Source organism: Hyaena hyaena, unplaced genomic scaffold (genome assembly GCF_003009895.1).
Source record: "Hyaena hyaena isolate Hyena2069 unplaced genomic scaffold, ASM300989v1 scaffold_13, whole genome shotgun sequence".
NCBI lineage: Eukaryota > Metazoa > Chordata > Mammalia > Carnivora > Hyaenidae > Hyaena > Hyaena hyaena.
Genome location: NW_024080645.1, coordinates 5626405 through 5650336, shown reverse-complemented (window position 1 = coordinate 5650336; position 23932 = coordinate 5626405). Strand labels below are relative to the sequence as shown.

The following is a 23932-nucleotide window of genomic DNA, read 5'->3' as shown; positions in this document are numbered from 1 at the left end:
CCCTTCTTCTCCCCCTTGTTCCTCCGTCAAGTTCCTCCTAATCCTCCTATACGTGCAAACATATGGTATTTGTCCTTCTCTGCCTGACTTATTTCGCTCAGCATAACACCCTCAAGGTCCATCCATGTTGCTACACATGGCCAGATGTCATTGTTTCTCATTGCCATGTAGTATTCCATGGTATAGATAAACCACATCTTCTTGATCCATTCGTCTGTTGATGGACACTTAGGCTCTTTCCATGTTTTAGCTATTATGTACCCCAATGTTCATAGCAGCACTCTCCACCTGAACTTATTCTTGAAGAAGGAATCAGAGCAGGGACAGGCAGGGACGGGCCACCACAATACAGGACAGGATGCAGCGGGTCCTCATCAGGGCAGGGGATGCAGTTCCCTGGGGCCAAAAGCTCAGAGGAGGCAAGGGCGGGGCGCCGGGGAGCTCAGATTTGACCTTGACTCTGTCAGAGACAGATGCAGCAGAGACTCAACCCGCCTCCTATAAACAAGCATTTGCACGTTTACAAAATCACGCTGGCAGGAGAAGCAGGGATATTGTGAATGAATAAATGAAGCTTCCTTTGAAAATGGTTTAATTAGAATATAACCCACACAACATACAATTTGCCCTTTTAAAGTGTACTTTTGGGGCACCTGGGTGGCTCAGTCCATTAAACATCTTGATTTTGGCTCAGGTCATGATCTCACAGTCTCATGAGTTTGAGCCCCATGTTGGGCTCTGTGCTGACAGTGCGGAGCCTGCTTGGGATTCTCTCTCTCCCTCTCTCTCTGCCCCTCCCCTGCTCATGCTGTCTCTCTCTCTCTCAAAATAAATAAATAAACTTAAAATAATTTTTTTAAGTTGTACTTTAAAAAATTGATTTAATGGTTATTTATTTTTGAGAGAGAGACAGAGGGTGAGCAGGGGAGGGGCAGAGAGAGAGGAAGACACAGAATCGGAAGCAGCTCCAGGCTCTGAGCCGTCAGCACAGAACCATATGCGGGGCTCAAACCCACGAACTGTGAGATCATGACCTGAGCCGAAGTCAGATGCTCAACCAACTAAGCCACCCAGGCGCCCCTTAAATGTACTTTCAAGTGGTTTCTAGAATATTTGCCAAGTTGTGTGGCCATCGCCACTATCTGATTTTAGAGCATTTTCATCACCAGGAAAAGAAGGCAGCTCCTGTCCCTCCCTGACCACCCATTAACCTACCTCCTCTTCTCTAAGATTTGACTATTCTGAACTTTTAACAAAAATGGAATCCTCTGGTTTGTGGCCTTCTGCGACAGGCTTTTTCCCACTTTTTAAGGGTCATCCATTCTAGCACGTGTCACTCAGCCCTGGTCCAGCTCCTGGTTGAGTCTCAAATCTGTGCGATTGTCCAAGCAAGCGGGCTTGTTTTTAATAGGTCCACCCCCCAGGCAGTGTCCCAAAGGGAGGAGCTCAGTCAGCATCTAGATTCAGATCAATTGGAAGCCAGACCCTCGGGCAGCAGCTTTGAAAGCAGTTGCATGTATGCAGTCCCGTGGGATTGGCGGGGGTGAGCCCCGCTGGCCGCCAGGGCCGGGCGATGTAGACGTGACCCCTGGAAGCGTCGGGGGAAATTGTGCTCCGTACAAGCTCCTTCCTGGGGGATCCCGGTGGGCTGGAGCGAGGCGAGGTGACCCCCCCGCCCACGTTACCCGAAAGCACCTCCGCAGCCTCGAGATGCGTGGCCAACCCCGGGGCCTGCCCCTAAGCCTGAAGCCCCGGGACTAGCGAGCAAGTGTCTTTCTCAGAAAGGCTGGGGGCTGGTGGTTTCAGTCTGGCCACGAGGAGGTGCCCTGGGGGTAGTCACATGCAAGGACTGTCCCTCCAACTGTTACGTCCCAGGGGACTGAGGAGCACAAGCCCCCCGCCCCAGAGCCAGGCGATCAAAAGGTGTCCCCTGGGTGGATCGAAGCTGCAGAAACTGGGTCACCAGATGTAAAAACCAGCACATCAGATTGGGCAGAAGCTTCCCTCTGGGAGACGGTGGTGCCCTGGGCCCCAGCAGAGGGGGACACAGGGGTGACATCCCCTGGCTGGAGCCTGGCAGACAGGGACACAGGGGTGGCACCTGCCGAAAACATAAAAAGGAGAAGAAAATTAAAGAAGGAAAAGCAAAGAGGAAAGAAGAGACAGAAGAAGGAAAGACAGTGCCCACTGGCTTCAGCATGGTGGGGGGGGGTGGGAAGAGGGTGCCCACCAGTCTGTCCCCTGATTGGACCCCCCCCAGACCCTTAGCCCTCAGACCAACACTTTAAAATTTATAAAATGAGGGGTGCCTGGGTGGCTTAGTCGGTTAAGCGTCCAACTTTCGCTTAGGTCATGATCTCACGGTTCGTGGGTTCGAGCCCCGCGTTGGGCTCTGTGCTGACTGCCAGCTCAGAGCCTGGAGCCTGTTTCAGAGTCTGTTACTCCCTCTCTCTCTGACCTTACCCTGCTCAGGCTGTCTCTCTCTCTCCTAGAAATAAAACATTTAAAGAAAAAAATAAAAAAACAAAATTTAAAAAATGAGTGTCTTTCGCATAAAGTCTGGGCCCTGGGGCGGTGAGCGAGTGCCAGCCTGCTCGCGGATGGTCCTGGGCTGGCCTCGGCCCCAGGGTCCAGCGGGAACGAACCCCAGGGCTCTTCAAAGCGAGATGTTTTGGGGGCTCATCTATCAGAAGCCTTAAAGTTAGGGTGCCCGCTATGGGGGGCATACGCTCTTTGCCCTCAGGGGAAAGCTCCGAGTTTGGGCCCCATCCTGACTGTGGGCCACCTCCTCACGAGTGGCTTCGTGATACAGCGTCTCAGACCTTCCCATCACCCCCCACCCTCTCTCATTTGCCTGATGTAAAGGGGTCTCTCCGCAGGTGTTTTAGGTTTTTGCTTTTGTTTTCATGGAGTAAATTGTTCCACAGGTGGCAGTAGATTTCACGTGTCTGTTGGGGGAAGTGAGTTCAGGATCCTCCGAGCCGCCATCTTGAAGCAGCGCCTCCTCACTGTGGCTTTGGTTTGCGTTTCCTCGATGGCTAATGATGTTGAATATCTTTTCAGGTGCTTCTTGTGTAACTTCTCGGGGAAGATATCTCTTCAGATCCTTTGTCCATTTAAACAATTGAAATTATTTGTCTTTCTATTATTGAGTTGTACGAGTTCTTTATACGTGCTTGCTACAAGTCCCTCATCATACGTATGAGTTGCAAATACCTTCTCCAATTCTCTGGGTTGTCTTTTCACTTCCTTGATGGTGTCTTTTGAGGCACAAATTTTGTAATTCCGAGGAAGCCCATTTTCTACCTTTTCTTTTGTCACTTTTGCTTTTGGTGTCATATCTAAGAAGTGTTTTCCTAACCCAGGGTCATGAGGATCTGTGTTTCCTTCTAAGAAGTTTTTTAGTTGCAGCTTATAAATGGGTCTATGATTCATTGTGAGTTAATTTTTGTGTGTGTTGTAAGGGGCCCAGCTTCATTCTTTTGCATGTGGACATCCAGATGTCCCAGAGCCATTTTTTAAAAATATTCCTTTAAAATTTTTCAAAAGTATTTTTTTTTGAGAGAGAGAGAGAGAGAGAGAGAGAGTTGGAGGGGTAGAAGGAGAGAGAGAGAGAGAGAATCCTAAGCAGACTCTGTGTTATCAGTGAAGAGCCCACAATGGGGCTCAATCCCACAAACCCATGGAATGATGACCTGAGCTGAGATCGAGTCAGACGCTTAACCGACTGAGCCACCCATATGCCCCCATTTGTTAAAAATACCCTTTTAAATTACCCTTTCTAGACCCCTAGGCATTTGTGATATTCCAGGGTAGGAGGGATACTCTGAGCGGGGGTGTAACCGGCAAGAATGGCGTGTTGGGGTACTTGGAAAGGTAGAGACACAGGTGACTGAGTCCTAGGGACAGGAGGACTTGAGAAGGACCCCTAGGCTTTTGGTTCCTGCCCTTCCTGCCCATATCGGGAGGTGCGTGGCCTTGGCATCCCACGTGACCATCCCAGAGCCGCTCTGCCGAGCCCAATTGTTCATCCTTGTGACCCACAGATCAAAGCCTGTTGCTGCATGGTCAGCCCAACCACGGGAAGCAAGTCTCAGATCTTGAGGACAGTTGGGTTATAGTTTGTGGTCTCCTAAGACTGGAACCGCTATCGTGTCTCAGTTTAAAGAGAAAATGAAACGGCTCATACTGAAGTGGAAGGTGGTCAGCAAACTTCAGAAGCGTGAAGCTTATGCCAGCAATCAGGGACCCACAGACAAGATGAGTGACCCTAATTGAACAACGGACCCTTCTAGCCCCTGGGGATGAGTTTAGTCTCCAGAGTGATCTTGCTTATAGGACACAGTGACCCAGAACTCTGCCAATTCATCCCGAGTTTACCTTCTGGGGTCATGGAGTATTTCCATATTGAGGGTTGGCTGCATAACCCTTGAAGTGACACAGCTGATCTTCGCGTCGGGAAAAATACCACCAAGAGCTTCCTGCTAGTCTACCTCATTCCCCACTCGGGCACCAGTGGGCTAATTAACAAAGAGATTGTAGGCCAGCTAACGACGGGCACACTACCCACAGCGCCGCTGCTGGATGCTGCCGTCTCTGATGGGAACAAGGAGCAATGTGTCTGGTGATGTCTCTGCCAGCCCCTGACCTCAGTGACAAGTCCTCTGCTTCAAGGGGAGCCCCACCTTGGGAGCAGGAACAAAAGAACTCTGTTCTGTGTGCTGGAAGGGCGCCGTCCTGAGCAAACGTCCGTGGGGAGCCCACAGAGACTCCTTTGATGAGAAACCACTCCGCCCAGGACATCCTTGCCCAAGAGTGACCAGGCGCCACTGGGAGCCAAGGAAAGATACTCTGTTCTTGCGGGCGATCTTCTAACATGTGATCATTTCCGAGAAGACAGTAGCCCTTTAGATCTTTAAACAGAACCATCCACGGCGTTCAAAAGTATGGAGCTGAAAGTGATTAGGGAGGCTGTTTAGTGGACCCCCTTGGCTTACAAAGGGGAAAACGGAGTCCAAACAATGAAGTGACGAGTCCAGAGTAATACGCTCTACCCACTCTCTCCCACAGTGCATTTCTGTTCAAGGAACCATTCAGCTCACAGTTGTGCAGATGAAAAAGAACGAACAAAACCTTGAAATAGTCCCAGAGTGCAGATGAGTGCTGGATCCTTGTTGGTACCCAGGAGATAGAAGGTCTGCCAAACTTATGCACGGCCTCTTTTTTGGGAACTTTCAGGGGCCGTGTTATTTTTGATTTTTTTGTTGTTGCTGGTTTGTTTACACGTCTGATAGGTAACTCTCCCTTCGATGTCACCTTCTGTTTGTGGTAGCACATTTCCGTTCTTCCCTGCAGTAGCCGTCCAGGGAGCCAGCTGCCCCCACAGCCATGTCAGAGAGAAACACGTCAAGTTCATACAACTGTTGGGGCAGTTGCCTGGGCGGATGCAAATTGTCAGAGTCTCCAGCTAGTTGAGAGCCTGGCTCCATGGCAGAGGGAAGGGACTCATCGCCTGTCTCCTGCGTCTGAGACAGGTCTGGCTGGAGGCGGTGGGGTTTCGAGGGAAAGGACTCATCTGTACTGCCTTGTGCATGGGCGGCAGGGGTGTCCATGAGCTACCTGAGCACAGTGAGATCACTGTCGCTGCTCCCGCTGTCACAAGAAGCAGCTGAACCCCTGACGTGCAGACAGCAGAGGAGGCAAGCGGTTCATCTGGCTGGTTTGGGATAAGGTCTCTTACAGCCAACCTTGAAACCCCAAAAGAAAGCTTCCCTCTTCTGAACATGACATTAACCATTTCCAGGAAATCTGGGCCAAAAAAGAAAAATCTCCACGTCCTACGATTCTTCTGCCAACAACGGCATCCATTGGCTTTATTTGCTGAGCAGTTTCTAAATGATGGTTTGGACAGGGAGCTTTATAAAGAGGATGGAAAGGGAAAAAGAAATGAACAGGAAGTGCACTGTCTTAAGTTGACTAATGGGACACTTGAAATAAATGTCAGATGGCATTTTGCTTCTGGTCTGATTGTAAAGGTCATACATGCTTGTAGGAAATATGGAAAATACAGGGAGCTGGGAAATAAGAAAATAAGAACATGTAATTCCCTTACCCCCCACAAACACGCTCTGTCAGTTCACAAGATCACTACCCTGTCTACTGACTGGTACTCCTCAGTCCTCGGACTAGAGCCCCGTGCATAGCTAGTGCTTAATAAACATTTGTTGAATGAATGAGTGTTACTATTTTGATGTACTTATTTCCAGTCCTTTCCCTGTGCCTATTTTACATGATTATAGTGAGACTCTATTCATAACACCTTTTTTTTTACCATAATATAAGTGTGTGTATGTCACTAAAAAGCTTTTTATAAACATTATTTTTTTCTTCTTTTATTCCCCAAATTCTTATTTAAATTCTAGTTAGTTACTATATAGTGCTACATTGGTTTCAGGAGTAAGATTCAGTGATTCATCACTTACGTTTAACACCCAGTGCTCATCCCAACAGGCGCCCTCCTTAATGCCCACCACCACGTAGCCCACCCCCCACCCACCTTCCCTCCAGCAACCCTCAGATTGTTCTCTATCATTACGAGTCTCTTAGGGTCTACCTCCCTCTCTCTTTTATTTCCCCTTTCCCATGTTCATCTGTTTTGTTACTTAAATTCCACATATGAATGAAATAATGTTATTTGTTTGCCTTTCTCTGACTGACTTATTTTGCTCAGCATAATACTCTCTGGCTCCATCCATGTTGTTGCAAATGGCACGATTTCATCTTTTTGATGGCTGAGTAATATTCCATTGGATACATATATACCACATCTTCTTTATCCATTCACCAGTCAATGGGCACTTGGGCTCTTTCCATAGTTTGGCTATCGTTGATAACGCTGCTATAAACACTAGGGTGCATGGACCCCTTTGAATCAGTACTTTTCTATTCTTTGGGTAAATACCTAGTAGTGCAATTGCTGGGTCATAGGGTAGTTCTATTTTTTAATTTTTCACGGAACCTCCATACAGTTTTCCAGAGTGGCTGCACCAGTATCATTCCCACTGGCAGTGCAAAAGAGAGCCTCTTTCTCCGCATCCTTGCCTACATTGGTTGTTACCTGTGTTGTTGATTTTAGCCATTCTGACAGGTGTGAGGTGATATCTCATCGTGGTTTTAATTTGTATTTCCCTGATGATGAGTGACGTTGAACATCTCTTTGTGTGTCTGTTGCCCATCTGAATGTCTTCTTTGGAAAAATGTCTATTCATATTTTCTGCCCATTTCTTCACTGGATTAATTGTTTTTTGGGTGTTGAGTTTGATAAGGTCTTTCTAGATTCTGGATCCTAACGCTCTGTCAGATATTTTATTTGCAAATATCCTCTCCCATTGCGTAGGCTGCCTTTTAGTTTCCCTTTGTTGTGCAGAAGCTTTTTATCTTGATGAAGTGGCCATAGTTCATGTTTGCTTTTGCTTTCCTTGCCTCTGGAGACGTGTCTAGGAGAAGTTGCTGCAGCTGCAGTCAAAGAGGTTATTGCCTGTTTTCTCCCCTAAGATTGTCATTGTTTACTGTGTCACATTTAGGTCTTTCATCTATTTTGAGTTTATTTTTATGTATGGTGTAAGAAAGTGGTTCAGGTTCATTCTTCTGCGTGTCGTTGTCCAGTTTTCCCAGCACCATTTGTTGAAAAAACTCTTTTTTCCACTGGACACTCTTTCCTGCTTTGTCAAAGATGAATTGACCATATAGCTGTAGATCCAGTTCTGAGTTCTCTACTCTATTTCCTTGATCTGAGTGTCTGTTTTCGTGCCGGTACCATACTGTCTTGATGATTACAGTTTTGTAATACTGCTTGAAGTCCGGAATTGTGATGCCTTCAGCTTTGGTTTTCTTTTTCAGGATTGCTTTGGCTACTTGGGGTCTTTTGTGGTTCTGTACAAATTGTAGGTTTGTTTGTTCTAACTCTGTAAAAAATGCTATTGGTATTTTGATAGGGATTGCATTAAATATGTAGATTGCTTTGGGTAGTATAGACATTTTAATGATGCTTGTTATTCCAAGCTAGACAAACATTATTTTAAAAAATGATTAGGATTTATGCTTGTATACACCTCACTTGCTTACTTATCTGCATTTTATTAGAAATATGGGGGGAAATCTGCATTTCAAATGTACTTTGCAAATAAGGCTTCACTTTGGACAAGTAGACACACTGGCTGTTTCTCTAGGCCTCTCCACGTTCAATGAGCCCAAAAGAGCTACTGAACTCACATTTTATTGTTTATTTCCATACTCTCACTGGAGAGTGTGGAGAAGTGGTGATGATATAGGAAGGGGGTCTTGATATTAGAATTAGGACAAAGCCTCAGGGAGTATTGTAATTAAGAAATATTGTTGTGAACATTATATTGCGTGAAGTAATTAATTCAAAGAACAAATCATTATGCTAAGTCCTAGGAATATAGAGTCTCAAAATTTCAAACGCACTACGCCAACTTCCATAGATGTGGTGCTCTGTCTCCTTTGGAAAACTCTCAGGGGAGCCTCATAATAGAAGACAAGTTTTGTTTGGGTTATAATAGCACCACCTACTGCTGAAACAGAGTGAATGCTACGAAGATGAGGCCTGGCCTTGAGCACCGATATATACAGGAAATAACAGGGAACTGATACGCGGTGCCTTGCAGCATCCCCTTGGGTCAGAACTGAATGCAATTTTAAACACAAAAAAGGCTGGGAGTGGACTTATGGCTCCAGATGGCTACAGAGCATGTTTTACTAATTTCCCCACCTCTTGGAAAGGACTACCAAAATTCAAAGAATATATATACAAACAGGGAGAGATGCACGTCAGAACAGGAAGCCATGGAAAGGGGGTAACCGTGTTCTGGAGCCCATGAGAACTATCTGCGTGAATAAGGCAGGTGACATTGGATTGAGGAAGGGCTAATTAGCCCGCCACTGACCACATGGAGGAAAACGCCTGGAAAGTAAGTGAGGCAGACCCCAGAACCCGCCAACTCGTAGTGCCAAGGGCTGGAGGGGAGGCCAGGTTGCTGGGTATGAAGTGAGAGGCAATGATAGATGTTCCCTCCACTCTGGGAAATGCGCCAGATGCCGGAAGTCCACACACACTGGACTCATGACATTAGCCAGGCGCTGACAAGGCTGGCTTCGGAGAAAGGCAGGCGCATCAGTTAGAAGAGGGTGGCAGGTACCCCATCACAGATCTCTGCCCTGGAACCCTGCATCCCAGGGGGCATTTGAAGCAACTATGGTTTCTAGATCAAAAAATGAATACCCAAAGATTCTACAGTCAGCAATTCTACACTCAGCAAGTCATTTAAGTGTGATGACCACAAAATAACATTCTCAGACATGCAACTATTCAGAGAGCTTTCCATCTGCATAACTTTCTTGAGAGAAAACACACACACACATAGACACACGTACACACTCAAGGATTATGGCAGTGAGTAATGAAACCAACATAATTCAAGAATTAAGTCAAGATCATTGTGGGTAACAAAGTTATACAAAAACAGTTCTAGGAAGAGAAGTAAAATAATTAATACTATTATCCTCATTATCAACCTCTATCCCTCTGTCCCTAAAATTCCGGACACATATGTTTTCTGTTTCGTTATTCACCCTGGCGGAGAAATGAGTCCAAGTATACCATTTAACATATTGCTTATAAACTCAGCACAAAGGGAGACCCTCCAAATTATTAGCATAAGAAAGGAGCATGGAAAATGTGATCAATATGACATGATAGAAGAATAAGAGAGTCGTAACCAGATATAACTTGAGAATGTTGATTTTAAAAGCCCTCAATTAAATCTTCAGAGATGGAAATCGGCAATATAATAAAATCATAATACTCTCAAGAATGCACGGATGGTTCAATATTTAAAAACCTTTCCTTATAACATTCATTCTACAGGAGCTGACCCTAACTCTTCTGAAATATCCCTCTTGAGCTTCCCATTGGGGTCTCTCTTGAGTTCTTTTCTCCACCTCATTTGCCGTTCTTTGTAACGATCTGTCACTCTTGTTTGCTCATTTCCTGTTGTTCTTCCTTCACGAGAACAGCCCTGCTCTGGGGTCAATGTCCTGTCTGGCTTGTTCACACCTGTTTCCCCAACACTTCACAAAGAATCGGACATGTAACGGCTGACGTGGTTATTTGACATCTGTTGCCTTCGTTGAGTATCTATGCAGTATACCTAGTCATTCCATTTTTATGAAACAAGTGACTATCTGTGGATGAATGGGTGTCAGTGATTCTATATTTCTGCCTTCATAGGCCCTATAATCTCCTGGGGGAGATGGACAACCCCCCAAGTCCGTCCACAGTCAGTGTCAAAACCTTGGTGTTCTGTGCACGTTTTCCTGTTCTGACGAACTTGCTGAATAAAAGGTGGGAACTGTTTTGCAGGAAGCTTCCACAACTTCTCAAGAAAAGTCTGGAAAAGTAGAACCGCAAAGTAGTAGCTTCCTGCTTCCCAAAGCCTGTCACCAAAGGACACGCAGCAACTCAACCAGTAAGTGCGTCATCGAACTGTCCTCAGGAACAGAGCCTCGCTGGCGCTGAGGAGCAGGCATATCAGCGACGTGGGGAGATCTGGAGAAGGGTGGGTCTTGGCTAGTCAAGTTGGGTCAAACACAGCTGCGGTCTTCCTGCCTCTCTGCGACTGCCTGTCATTGCGTGTGTGCATCCTGGCCAGCCAGGGGTGGGGGTGGGGAGCCTCTCTATGGTTTTGGCAGCTCTGCCTCTAGCTGGGCCCGGGCGCCATGTTGGGAAGACCCAGCATAAGGGATAAAAGACAAAGGCTTTCCTCCTATCTGTCTTCTGATGTGCCCCTCGATTTTAGGAAGGCCCCTTGCTCTCCCAGGGTCTCTATCACCTCATCTGCACCAGGATGGGGGTGGGGGCTGGAGGCCGTCATGATTCCTGGTGGCTACAAATCGAATAGCCATAGTCCAAAGTCAGGACATCTGAAGAATGCAAAAAAGCCTGAAGAAATTAAAACCACACCAAACGCTGACATAAGAAATAATCTAGGTTAACATTTTCATTATTTCCCTTTTAGGCCTGCACATGCCTATAGACTATGTATGCCTGTGCTCAGGACAGCACGGCTTGATTTCATGTCCTTGGAAATTCTTTCCTACACACCACGTTCAGCGGGTGCCTCATTGTACGGATGTACCTGATCTAGTTAACGAACGCCCTACTATTAGCTAAGTTATTCTCAGTTTTCCACTAAGCATTGGGGAGCTTGCACAAGAAACTCGTTTGCGTTTGTGATGATTTTCCAAGGGAACTACCAAGGGCAGTGGACGCGCACTGGGTTAGGAGCTCACACCTGCTCCCAGAATTCATTATTGATGTGACCTTGGGCAAGTCCCTTAAACTCTGTCTCATATAATTCTGCCGTAGGGTGCACCATCCAAAACATTTTTCCCCAAGCTCAGTTCCTATTTTTGGACTGCTAGTGACTTTTTTTAAAAAATCATACATTTTTGCTTATTTCCCCCTTTAGAATGATTTCTTAGAAATGGAGTTTCAGAAGGAAAACACACCTTAGATTTTGATCTCTGCTGCCAAATTTAAGTAGCTGATACTCCAAGGATGTGTTTGAACATCTGTCTCTTCAATCATAGCCCACACTGTGTTAAAATTCAAAAATATATATTTGCTTCAGATTTCTTTTCCTTCTTCCTCTGCTTTTTTTCTGGCCCACTTCACACGCAGGAACGGCTACACAATTTATGGGGATCAGTCTAAGATGGAAATGTGGGCCCGTCCAAATATTGTTGAGAATTTCAAAATGGATGCATTAGAAAGCAAGCCAAGGCCACTCTATGGTTGGGGTTCTGTGTGGCTGACTTCACAGGCCACATGCCCATGAACCCAACCCTGCCTGCTCCCTGGCCGCTGACCCCGAGGTTGGGGGGGAGCCCCGTCCCCGAGGAGCGCCACCGGGGGACTGGAGGGGGAGGAGAATCTCAGTAGTGTTTCCTGTCCGCTCTCACTGCCTCAGTTGCCCCTGACCTGCCTGGCGCTCTGGCCCTGAGCACAGGCGGGAGGAGTTCCTCCACACATGACTCGAAGCGTCTCTTTATTCATTTGCTTTTTGGGAGTCCACCTGTTTGTTTTAATTGGTGTGATCAGTAATATCATTAGTTTATAAGAAGACTCTGAGGGGCGCCTGGGTGGCTCAGTTGGTTAAGTGTCTGACTTCGGCTCAGATCTTGATCTCATGGTTTGTGAGTTTGAGCCCCATGTCAGGCTCTGTGCTGACAGCTCGGAGCCCGGAGCCCGGAGCCTGCAGCCTCTTTGGATTCTGAGTCTCCCTCTCTTTCTGCCCCTCACTCATGCTCTCTCTCTGTCTCAAAAAAAATAAATAAGCAATAAAAAAACTTTTAAGAAGCCTCCAAGTTACAGTAATAGTTGGCTATCCTATCTGTTGGATATACTTTCTTCAGTTTATTCTTTTATCTTCTAAGTTTTTTAACATAAAGATAAGAACACCTTTATATAATCACATCTATAGGTTTTTTTCCCTTCCTAATCATGTTAAAATTTCTTCCACTATTAAATATTAGGCTGTATTTCCTTCTCATTTTTAAACGATTTGCCTTTTTTTAAATAAGCCTACTATACCTGTGATTAATGTTTGTTGTTTGCTTTGAAGCAAGAATCTAGGTAAAAGCTTTTTTCTCTTTTCTCTTTCTTTTGAGAGAGTGCACACGCGCCAGAGGGGGAGGGGCAGAGAGAAGGAGGGAGAGGGAGAATGCCAATCGGGCTCCGTGCCGTCAGCGCACAGCCCCACATGGGGCTCGATATCCCACAACCCTGGGATCGTGACCCGAGCTGAAATCAAGAGTCAGACACTTAACCCGCGGAGCTACCCAGGCGCCCCGAGATAAACACTATTTTAAGTGGTCACTTAATTCCAGCACCGCTTATGGGTAATCAGTTTCTGCCCGACTTTCACTGTTTGTTTGTTTTGTTTTATGACGCACAGTAAGATCTCGAGAGCAAACGGGGCAATCTTTTTAGAGAGATGCTCAGCGATTGGTGTTAGTTTAACAGATAATATTTGCTTTCACCTACCTGCTTTCTACACTTTGTTATTTGGTCACTTTCGCTTTCTTGTTTCCTGCCTCTTGCTGGGTGTGCGTGTGAGTGCGTGGAGTTTTGCAGGGATTTGGAGGATTTTGTGCAATTTTCAGCTCCACTTCTGGTTTCCTCTACACGAAATCAAGTAGCTGATCGGTTGGGTGTCATTCATTAATGAATGCTAGACACTGCATTTTCCAGGTTGCCCACTCCTTCGAGAAATGGAGTTACTCATCTCCGCTGATTTTTCCATTCCATAATTCAACTTAACCGGAAGTTACAAACTTGTATTATTTATTATACAATCACCACAGTATGTAGTTTCCCTTTCAAAAGTTATTTTGGCTTTTGCATCAGATTTCATAACCACATTTTCAACGACCTCAATCAATTGCTGTGTATTTGACTGTGTTCAGCTCAGCTCCCCCCTGGACACCCCCCACCCCCCGCCGCTGACTTGAGATGATGACCTTCATCCATGGCCTTGTGGCTGGAGCACACCCACTAGTCATTTCCAGACCCGCCGGGTGCTTCGGGGAGCCCGCTCTGTCCCGACCCCGGGGCCTGTGTCCACAGAAGGGCCTTGGGGCTGCCCTGCGCTGGGGCAGGGGCGGGGCTGGAGAGGCCTGGGCTGCTCCCACCCAAGGCTTTGGGGTGGCCTGGAGGGTGTTCTCAGCTGACCTCTGTGCTTTGAGAGCACAGACGATTTCTTCCTCCCCTCCCCCCGTGTAGGTGTTAATCCCTGCTGCACAGCAGAAGTCGACTTTCGGATGACCAAGAACTCTTGCGCGGACAGGCAGCCCTACGCCCTGTGCGGCAGCAGGAAGTCCCTCTCGCAGCAGCTGGACTGCCCAGCAGCGAAGTCTGCGGTAAGGACGAAGGGACGGAGCCGGGGCAGGGGAGCCGGGGTTGGGGGGGGCCTGGACCACGGCATCACCGAGGACGCACCACCCGGGGCTCAAGGTCAGACCTTCAGGTCGCCAATTCCTGTGCTCTTAGCCCCATTTCTCAGCGAGGAAATCGCGGCTGGGGCCTCGGCCAGGAGCTGCCTGAGATCACGCATCTCTACAGAGAAGGGCCCAGGCGGGACTCCAGCCACACCCGTGGGCCCCACATTGCCTGTCCCCACCATGGGCACCTGTGAGCGGGCCAGAGCCTGGCGTGTCCATCCCCTCCCGCTGTCTCCCGAGCCCCTGGGCCCTCGTGGCAGGGACTCACGCTGCCCCCACGACCACCGGCACCTCTCTAGTGCCGGTCAGTCCAGCTGCTGGTCAGTCCAGCTGCTGACCTCTAGGTCTGAATGGTGGCACCTCCCCCGCCATTCAGACGCCTGCTAACACTGCTAGTGCTGGGAGCGCCCGACCCGCCAGCCTCACGCTCTTCTTCTTTCAGCCTCCCCCCTGCAGAGCGGAGCATTCCCAGGGGGGTGCTCCATAGACAAGTGATGTTTGAGTCTCCCTGCACGGTACCCCGTAGATGCCCGTGAGTTTCACTTCCAGCTCCCCTTCCCTTCCTGGAATTACTGTCTTTCATTTGCAAACTGGGAGCCTCAGTGTCCCAGCGTTAGATGAAAGATGACTTCCAAAGTGACAGAAGAGGAAACAGGCATGGAATGGGTGCGTCACCTCCCCGAGGTCACCAGGCAGGAAAAGAACCCAGGTGGCAGGGCCCCAGAGTCTAAGCTCTGACCTACAGTCCAAGCGATATGGCCCTGACCGGGGGGGGGGGGGGGGTGGGCGCTTCCTGAGGCGCCCAGGGTGCCCGTCCCGTTGGCGCGCTCTGTCACACTGCACGTCACCTGTCTGCCTCCCCTGGGACGCATGCTCCGCATTTAACAGTCTCCAGGCTCCCTGCCCACCTTCCCAGGCCGGGCCCGGGGAGGGCACGCAGCACGTGTGTGAGTGGGCACAGTCTGGTGGGGGCATTCCTTGGGGCTCCCGTTGCTGGGCGCGCCGTCCTCGGTCAGGCACTGTGGTCTGTCACGCACTCTGCACCTGCTGTCTGGACCAGCCGCATGGGTTCCCAGCTGCTGCTCTGCGGGGAGGTGGGCTCAGCAGGGCTGCAACCCCCAGACCACGGAAGACAGCCCCCCTCCACCAGGCTCCCACCGCGCCTTGTCGGCCACGGTCAGGGGTCTTGCCGTGGGACCCCCGGAGAGGGGTTTGGGGCCTCCCTGCCCCCTGAGGTGTGTGCCGTTGGCTCACCCCCCACCCCCGTTTCCTCCCCGCAGGGCAGCTCGAGACCCACACGGTCGCTCAGCACGGCTCAGCTGGCACAGCCCTCAGGCGGCCTCCAGGCTTCCGTCATCTCCAACATCGTGCTGATGAAGGGCCAGGCCAAGGTGAGCGAGGGCCACGGCCCGCGGAGGCTGCCGCATGGGCCCAGCTCCTGAGGAGCCTTCCTGTCTGGGGAAGGAGGCAGATAGGGATGGGGGCTCCGACTGCGGGGTGAGGGCCCAGACACCCCGTGGAGGCTCCGACTGAGGGGGTGAGGGTCCAGACGGCCCGTGGGGGTCTCTGACTGCGGGGTGAGGGTCCAGACACCCCGTGGAGGCTCCGACTGAGGGGTGAGGGTCCAGACGGCCCGTGGGGGGCTTGGGGGACCATGATCAGGTCTGCTTCACCCTACGCACATCACCACAGGGCAACTGGTCATCCACTTGGTTTGGGGGTGATAGTTTTAGAAATTGGTTCTAGAGGTGCCTGGGTGGCTCAGCTGGCTAAGCATCGACTTCAGCTCAGGTCACGATCTCATGGTTCATGAGTTCAAGGCCCACGTCGGGCTCTGTGCTGACAGCTCAGAGCCTGGAGCTGCTTTAGATTCTGTGTCTCCCTCTCTCTGCCCCTCCCTGCTTGTGATCTGTGTGTGTGTCTCTCTCAAAAATAAACATTTAAAAATATTTAGAAGTTAGTTTTACCTGACGATTAAATTCAAATCACTGAAGCAGTGTCTTTGTTGGTTCAGGCGGCTGTAACAAGAACCTGGACTAGACTGTGGCTTAGATAGCACGTTCTCGCCGTTCTGGGGACTGGAAAGTCCAAGGTCAAGGTGCTGGCAGGTTTCGTGTCTGATGAGGACCAGCTTCCTGGTTCGTGGCCGGGGTCCTGTCTCCGGGTCTGCGCAGGGCGGGCCTGAGGGGGCGCTCCGGGGTCTCCTTCATAAGGGCCACTTGTCCATCACCTTTGCTACCTGCTCACCTGCCAAAGGCTCCAGCCTTTGAAGTTTGAGGGACATATTCTATCCACGTGTGTCCCCCAAATTGATATATTCATGCTGATTTCTGCTCCACAACTGAGAAGTCCTGAAAGGAGGGACAAGGCAGAGGTGGTGGTGGTGGGGGGACATCTCAAATGTCTCTTCGTGTTGCTTCCAGAACATTCTGGAATAGACACGGGCAGTGGCTGCAAAGTTCCCAGATGAGCCCAAGTAACTCAGATGCTTAAACAATGAAAGGATTTTTTATTTTTTAAATCCACCTAGTAAAACTTCAGCATGTGGCCTGAGGGGAAGGTGTCATTGATGCCTCGGATCCGGTCAGAGGAGGGGGCTCCTCACGCTGGGTCTTCCCTCCCTGCCCTCAGCCCCTCCCCCTCCTGCGAGCTCAGCAGGCAGCCGCGTAAGACAGGAGCCCAAAATGCTGGCATGATTGGCCTCTCCCTACGAAGGAGAAACCCCTCCAGTGCTGACTTCCCTCCTAACAGCTGGGCTTTCTGGCCAGTAAGTCACAGTGCGTTCCACCCCACCCCCGCCAGCTTCAGGCAGAAGTATTTACAAAATGGTTGGCTTTTAAACTGTTTGCACGGCCCAGAAGAAAACAAAGGGCACCAAAGCCCGTGCAAAGAGAACAAAAATGGTTTAATGCATCTCGGCGTCTGTAAAAGGCACACTCACGAAATCCACGTCACGTGTCACCAGGCGGGCTGAGCAGACCGCAGGGGCCCGGGGACCAAGCCAGGCGGGCTTCTCGGTGCAGGAGGCCTGCGTGCAGAGCAGGGCGGTGGGTTCAGAGGCCAGACAGCCCCCCCCCCCGACCCCCCCCCCGTCCACCCACACAGCCCAGGCTCGGGACGAAGGTCGAGTCGCCCCAGATGGCAAGTAGGAGTGGGGTCAGAGCGGAGTTCAGGAGGAGGAGGAAGCAGCCAGAAGGATCTCTGAGTCAGAGTCAGAATCAAATCGGGCAAGTAAGCTGCTACCAAAACGCCAGGCGCCGTGCCAAAGGCTTTGCGAGGAACGTCTCGGATCCTCACGACAGACAGCCCTGTGGTCATCTCCCTTTTCTGGCTGAGGAGACTGAGGGCCTGGGAAGTTCCCGGACCTGCTCGGGGGGCTCGTTAGTTAGCGGCCGAACTGACACCGTGTCTCCCAGTCTCCTTCTCCTTCTTCTTCTTCTTCTTCTTCTTCTCCTTCTCCTTCTTCTTCTTCTTCTCCTTCTTTTTTTTTTTTTTTTTTTACAATTTAAAAATGTTTATTTTTGAGAGAGAACGAGAGAGAGCGTGAGCAGGGGAGGGGCAGAGAGAGAGGGAGACACAGGATCTGAGGCAGCTCCAGGCTCCGAGCTGTCAGCACAGACCCTGACGACGCAGGGCTCGAACCCACAAACGGCGAGTTCATGGCCTGAGCTGAAGCCGGACACTTAACCCTCTGAATCACCCAGGATCGCCTCTTTGAATTTTCAAACACAATCCTGTGAGGTTATGAGCATCATTTTACAGGGGGCTGGGAGACAGGACGTGATGTGCCCCGAATTGCCAGCGAGACGGGCAGACCCAGGGCTCAGTCTCGTCTGGGATTCTCCGGCCACAGCACGAGTTCTGGGTCGGGACATCATTCTCCGTGGGAGAGCCCCAGGCGGTCTGGCCTGGAGGTCATGGCTTCCCCATTCCTCTGGGAGGCCCCGACGCGTCGGAGACCAAGGGCACCTTTCTCCTCTCCGGGTCCTCCGTTGAGGGTTGGGGCAGGCGCTCAGCGTGGAACGTTCCTAACGCCGCATCATCTCCTCTTTTTTCCCCCAGGGCCTGGGCTTCAGCATCGTCGGGGGAAGGGACAGCATCTACGGCCCCATCGGAATTTACGTCAAAACCATCTTTGCAGGCGGAGCCGCGGCAGCGGATGGACGGCTGCAAGAAGGTAGGTTTCTCGTCCCTCGCTGGGTGATGTCTGAGGACTCAGTCACTAGCCTGTAGGAGACAGTGCGATGCAAAACGTTCCTTTAGCCGTCAGAAGCCGGCCTGCGTGTGTTCTGGGGACCGCGGCACGTGTCCCCGAGGGCTCCGTCGTGGCTGGCACCGGGCTGGGTGTGTCTGCACATGGCCCAGGCCCTGTAGCCAGCCTGGGACAGAAGATCGGGGTGCCCCTTCCTGTCCAAGGGCCCCTCTCCGTGGCCGGTGTCCCCACCGCCATCTTCCTTCCTTCCTGCCCTCCCGGACCCGCCATCACCGGGAGGCGGGCCCTGTGTTTCTAATGCGCCTGATCAGCGTGCCCTGTAAGCCGCTGTGTTCTCGCTCCAGGAACCGAGAGAACGATCAGATGTGATCCCTCCTTTGAAGAGCTCACGGTCCGCCCGCTCTCCCGTCCGGGAGAAGCCCCTGGCCATCCTGAGGGCCAGGGGCCCGGGGGTCAGAGCTGCCTCCTGAGGGCCCTTCTGGTCTCGTCCCGGGGTCCCAGGGCTTTCTCCCCCCCCCAAACGCTCCCCGAAGTCATTGGAGTACTGGACAACAGGCTTGGCCCGGGGATACTCCCAAATTTCAACTAGGGGCAAAATTCAGGGGCTGCGGAGCAGCGGGAGGCCCCCGCAGGCCAGACACCGGGGGGCACAGGGATGCTGAAGACAGATGACCTCACGGCGTCCCCACCCCCCGTGTCAGGACATTTCTGTCAGCTGCGGGGAGACTATCCACCTTTAAGAACCCAACCGGCTTAGAGGAGTGTTAGTAAACCCTGGGGCATTTGGCCCGCTGCCCATTTTCACACTCACTGATAGACTGGTTCTTGCGTTTCTTTTCTTTTTTTTTTTAAATTTAAATTCTGCTAAGTTAACATACAGTGCAGTGTTGGTTTCAGGGGTAGAATCAGTGACTCATCCCTTCCACACGACACCCAGGGTTCCTCCCAGAGTGCCCTCCTCATGCCCCCCCCACCCCTCCCCTCCAGCAACCACAGTTTGTTCTCTATCGTTAAGAGCCTCTTGGGGCGCCTGGGGGGCTCAGTGGGTCAAGTGTCTGACTTCGGCTCAGGTCATGATCTCACGGTTCGTGGGTTCAAGCCCTGCGTCGGGCTCTGTGCTGACAGCTCAGAGCCCGGAGCTGCTTCGGATTCTGTGTCTCCCTCTCTCTCTGCCCCTCCCCTGCTCATGCTCTGTCTCTGTCTCAAAAATAAACATTAAAAATTAAAAAAAAAAGAGTCTCTTATGGTTTGTTTCCCCCTTTTCTCTTTATCCCCCCTTCCCATATTTTCATTTGGTTTGTATCTTAAATTCCACATATGAGTGAAATCAAATGGTATTTGTCTTTCTCTGACTGATTGGTTTCTCTTGGCATAATACTCCTCTGTAGCTGCATCCACATCATGGCAAATGGCAGGATTTCAGTCTTTTTGATGATGGAGTAATATTCCATTGTATATATACATATACCACAGCCTTCTCCATTCATCATTTGGTGGACACTTGGGCTCTCTCCATAATTTGGCTATTGTTAATAACTCTGCTATGAGCATTGAGGTTCATGTGCCCTTTTGAATCTGTATTTTTGTACCTTCTGGGAGAATACCTAATAGTGCAATTGCTGGATCTTATATTTCTAAATGGCTGAAAAAAGTCAAAGGAATGTGCAGGTCTTTCGCGGCGGGAGAAAACTGAATGAAACTCGCATTTCGGGCTCCACGAGGAAGTGTTATGAGGACGGAGCCAGGCGTGTGGCTCATTCACTCGCCCGTTGTGTGAGGCTGCTCTTGCGTTCACGACAGCAGCGTTGAGAAGTTGTGCAGGGCGCACGCGGCCGGCAAAGCTCCCCGTATTTACTATCCGGCCCATCATAGAGAAGGGCTGCCGACCCCAACATCACGCGAACTTGTGCGTGCGGATTTTACCGAGGAGGCGGTGGGGAGCCTTCGGCGGTTTGGGTAACTTGGGAGGGACCGGCTGGGACTTGGTTCAGCAGCATGAAGTGGGCCAGCTGCAGCCTGGGGCCGTCAGGCCCTCTGAGAGACTGTCCTGCGGGCCAGGCTCCGGCTCTTCAGGGTCTGCCCTGAGCCTGTCTTCCCGGGAGGAGGCAGGTGCAGATGACTCAGCCTCTCTGGGTCTGAGAAAATGCTCCGGTCTTTGTAAACTTACCTGGAGAAGGACTAGGTACCGTACGAAAAGGCCAAGGAAGATGCTTGGCTCCAAGCAGCCACCAGGGGGCGCTTCCAGCAGGAGATGTCACCGTCTTCAGCTCAGGGAGCGAATAGGGCTGAGTGTAGACTGGGGGCTGCAGCCACTTGGAAAATACTTGCGTTATAGGGTTGATGAAGGAGGGGAAGACAGTAGGAGGGAGGCAGCTTCTAGGGGAAAAGCTGAATCAAGAGGCAGGGAAAGAAAAGGGATCAATGAGATTAAGGGAGAAATGGGGAGTCAGAATATTGAGAATGTACCATATTTTGTTTGGTCATCTTTTGTACTTCTCTTTACTTAAATAAAAGGTGAGGGAGTTGAGTTGAGGTGGCGAGAAAAAGCGTATTGTAATCTGTTTTCTTTCCGGAATACAAGCCTGCCCTGTCCAGCTTCATTCCCCCCCTTCATTAATACCAATCATAAAAATTCAGTGGGAAAGACGTTCAGCTAGTCCTTGATTCCAGCCTCTAATGATTAACAAAATAACCGTTTGTAACTCTTTCACAGTGAAGTTCTAGAATCTGCCCTCGGAGGTGGGTAGGTACATCCAGCTGCATCAAAAGTCTGGAGCACAGATCGAAGCTAATGAGGTTTTATTTGTAATCTGCTTGCGAAAGAAACGATTGTGTAAGATTTATTTGGCAACACTGAGTTTAATCGCTTTCCACCCGATATGGCCCCGTAAGGAGCAGGACTATCCAAAGAGTAGTTCTGCTGGGGCTCGCAAGGGAAGCTCAGCCCTTCGTGTCGCTGAGAATGGCCGTTTCTCGAGAAACGGGTGTTGGCGAGGATGCGGAGAGAAAGGAATCCTCGTGCCCAGTGGGTGGGAATGTGAACTGGTGCAGCCACTGTGGTAAACAGTGTGGAGTTTCCTCAAAAAACTAAAAATAGATGTACCATGTGACCCAGCAATTCAACTTCTGGGTATTTATGCAACGAAAATGAAAACACTGATTCAAAGAGGTAGAAGCCCCCTGTATATGGGAGCATTATTTACAATAGCCAAGTTATGGAAGCAACTCAAGTGTCCATCGATAGATGGATGGATGGATGAAGAAGGTGTGGTGTGTGTATACAATGGACTATTACTCAGGCACGAAAAGAATGAAATCTTGCCACTTGTGACAGCACGGATGCATCTAGAGGGTATGGTGCTAAGTGAAAGAAGTCGGACAAAAATACCACATGATTCACAAGAGCAACAAAAATAGAAACCGACTCGTAAACACAGAGAACAAACTGGCGGCGAGGGAGACAGGTGGAGTAGGTGATGGGTTGAAGAGGTGCAAACGTCCGGTTACAAAAGAAAGAAGTCGTGGGGATGGAAAGCACAGCAGACGGAATGGAATCAGTATTGTAACAACCTTGGGTGCTGACAGTGGGTGGGTCCACTCATCCTGGTGAGCATTTCGTAATGTATATAATTGTCAAATCATTATGTTGCACACCTAAAACCAACGTTATGTGTCAGCTGTGCTTCAGTTAAACAAATAAGCAGAGGAAGGCATTTAATGGCACACTTAGGCTCCACCCTTTGTAATCAATCACTCAATCTCTTGTCCATGGGATGGGGGAGAAAAAGAATGATCATTTCTGAAATATGTTCTTTGTATAGTCTTCCTTCTGACATAATTGTTATATTTTAGTTACTTATAAAACTTGTCTGTTTCCACACAGCTTGGACTCTCCTAAGTATGAAGACTAATTCTTTCATTTTTGGTCTAATTCTGGCAACTTCACAGATGACACTGACTTGAATCCTCTCCCCAGCCCACTTCCGCCCTTGATTTTTGACATGTAGACATGTTGGATAATGGGGCACATCTAAACTTTAAATCCAAGTCTTAGGAGTTGATGATGTGATGGCCCATGGAATTGGTGCCCAAAGGGCTGAAGGGCCAGGGACCCGGATTTGCTGCCCACACGGGACAGGAGACATGGCCGTGGGTCCATGTGAAGCCTCACTAGCTGCCCTTGTGAAAGGCCACCAGGCTCAGGGAAGCAGTGAGGGAACCTAGCAGTGCCTGTGGCTCTTGGGTGGGAGGAAAAGACGTCTCCCTCAGGAAAGGAAGGACTTGTGTCACGTGGGAGTGTTGTGGCCACACTGATAGCCTCTACCGTGTGCAGGATGCCCCAAGCTGAGAACCTAATGTTAACACTTGTCCGGAAGCTGTGGAAGCCCTGGGTTGCCTCCTGGAGGTAATGGACCGCTGTTGCTCAGCAGCTTGGGGTGCGGGGAAATCCCAGAGAAAAGCTGGTCCCCCAGAAAAACGAGTTCGACACCAAGACCACACAGGGCATCAGGAAATGTCCCTTGTTAATGGGCGTTGGCAGGAATGATGGACCCGAGTAGTAGCCCTCAAAACCCCAACATCACACAACAATCTAAAAGACACTGTAGAATGACTTTTTTTGTTATGCAATTTTTAATTGTTTTTATTTTAATTTCAGTGCACGTAACATACAGTCTTATATTAGTTTCAGGTGTGCAATGTAGTGATTCAGCACTTCCACACATCACCCTGTGCTCGTCACGACACGTGCCCCCCTTAATGCCCATCACCTAGTTCCCCCGCCCCCCACCTCCCTTCTGGCGACACCAGTGTGTTCTCTGTAGTTATAAGTCTGTTGCTTGGCTTGTCTCTGTTTTCGTTATTTGTTTGTTATGTTTCTGAATTTCCACATATGAGCAAAATCACATGGTTTTGTATTCGTCTTTCTCTGATTGATTTATTTCACGTAGCATATTATACACTCTAGCTCCACCCAGGTTGTTGCAAGTGGCGAGCCTTCATTTTTTTTTTTTAATGTTTTATTTACTTCTAGGAGAGAGAGAGAGACAGAGCGAGCAGGGGAGGGTCAGAGAGAGAGGGAGTCACAGACTCTGAAACAGGCTCCAGGCTCTGAGCTGGCAGTCAGCACAGAGCCCGACGCGGGGCCCGAACCCACGAACCGCAAGATCATGACCTAAGCGAAAGTTGGACGCTCAACCGACTAAGCCACCCAGGCACCCCTCTTTTTTTTTTTTTTTATGGCTGAGTAGTATTCCATTGTGTGCATATATATACACGTCTTCTTTATCCATTCGTCTACCAATGGACACTTGGGCTGTTTCCACACTTTGGCTCTTATAGATAATGCTGTAAAGAAACCTGGGGGCACATGCATTGCTTTGCATTAGAAGTTTTGTATTTGTTTAGAATTACTGTGTTTAAAAAGAGATCTTTGAAAAGGTAAAAGAGGGCATATGAACAACAAGAGAAGAACAGAACATGGCGAAAAAAATAACTTGTACCAAAGGCACGTGATTGAAATCATTAACTCAGTGGATGTGTCAACAGCAGACACAGCGCAGCCGTGAGGGGAGTCGGGAGCCGGGAGTTATCTAGCAGTCTGCGCGGAGCCGTGGAGAAGAACAGGGGAGTGTTAGA

General features: G+C 49.7%; 1 protein-coding gene across 2 annotated transcripts in view; it reads left to right on the top strand.

Moving 5' to 3' along the window:
- IL16 (interleukin 16) overlaps positions 1-23932 on the top strand; it is a 73929-nt gene that overhangs the window by 23186 nt on the left and 26811 nt on the right. For both annotated transcript variants that reach the window (XM_039257706.1, XM_039257698.1), the window contains exons 2-5: positions 10442-10547; positions 13865-14001; positions 15363-15473; positions 18145-18259. In XM_039257706.1, the coding sequence (XP_039113637.1) occupies positions 10442-10547; positions 13865-14001; positions 15363-15473; positions 18145-18259 (469 nt within the window). The remainder of the gene's footprint in view (positions 1-10441; positions 10548-13864; positions 14002-15362; positions 15474-18144; positions 18260-23932) is intronic.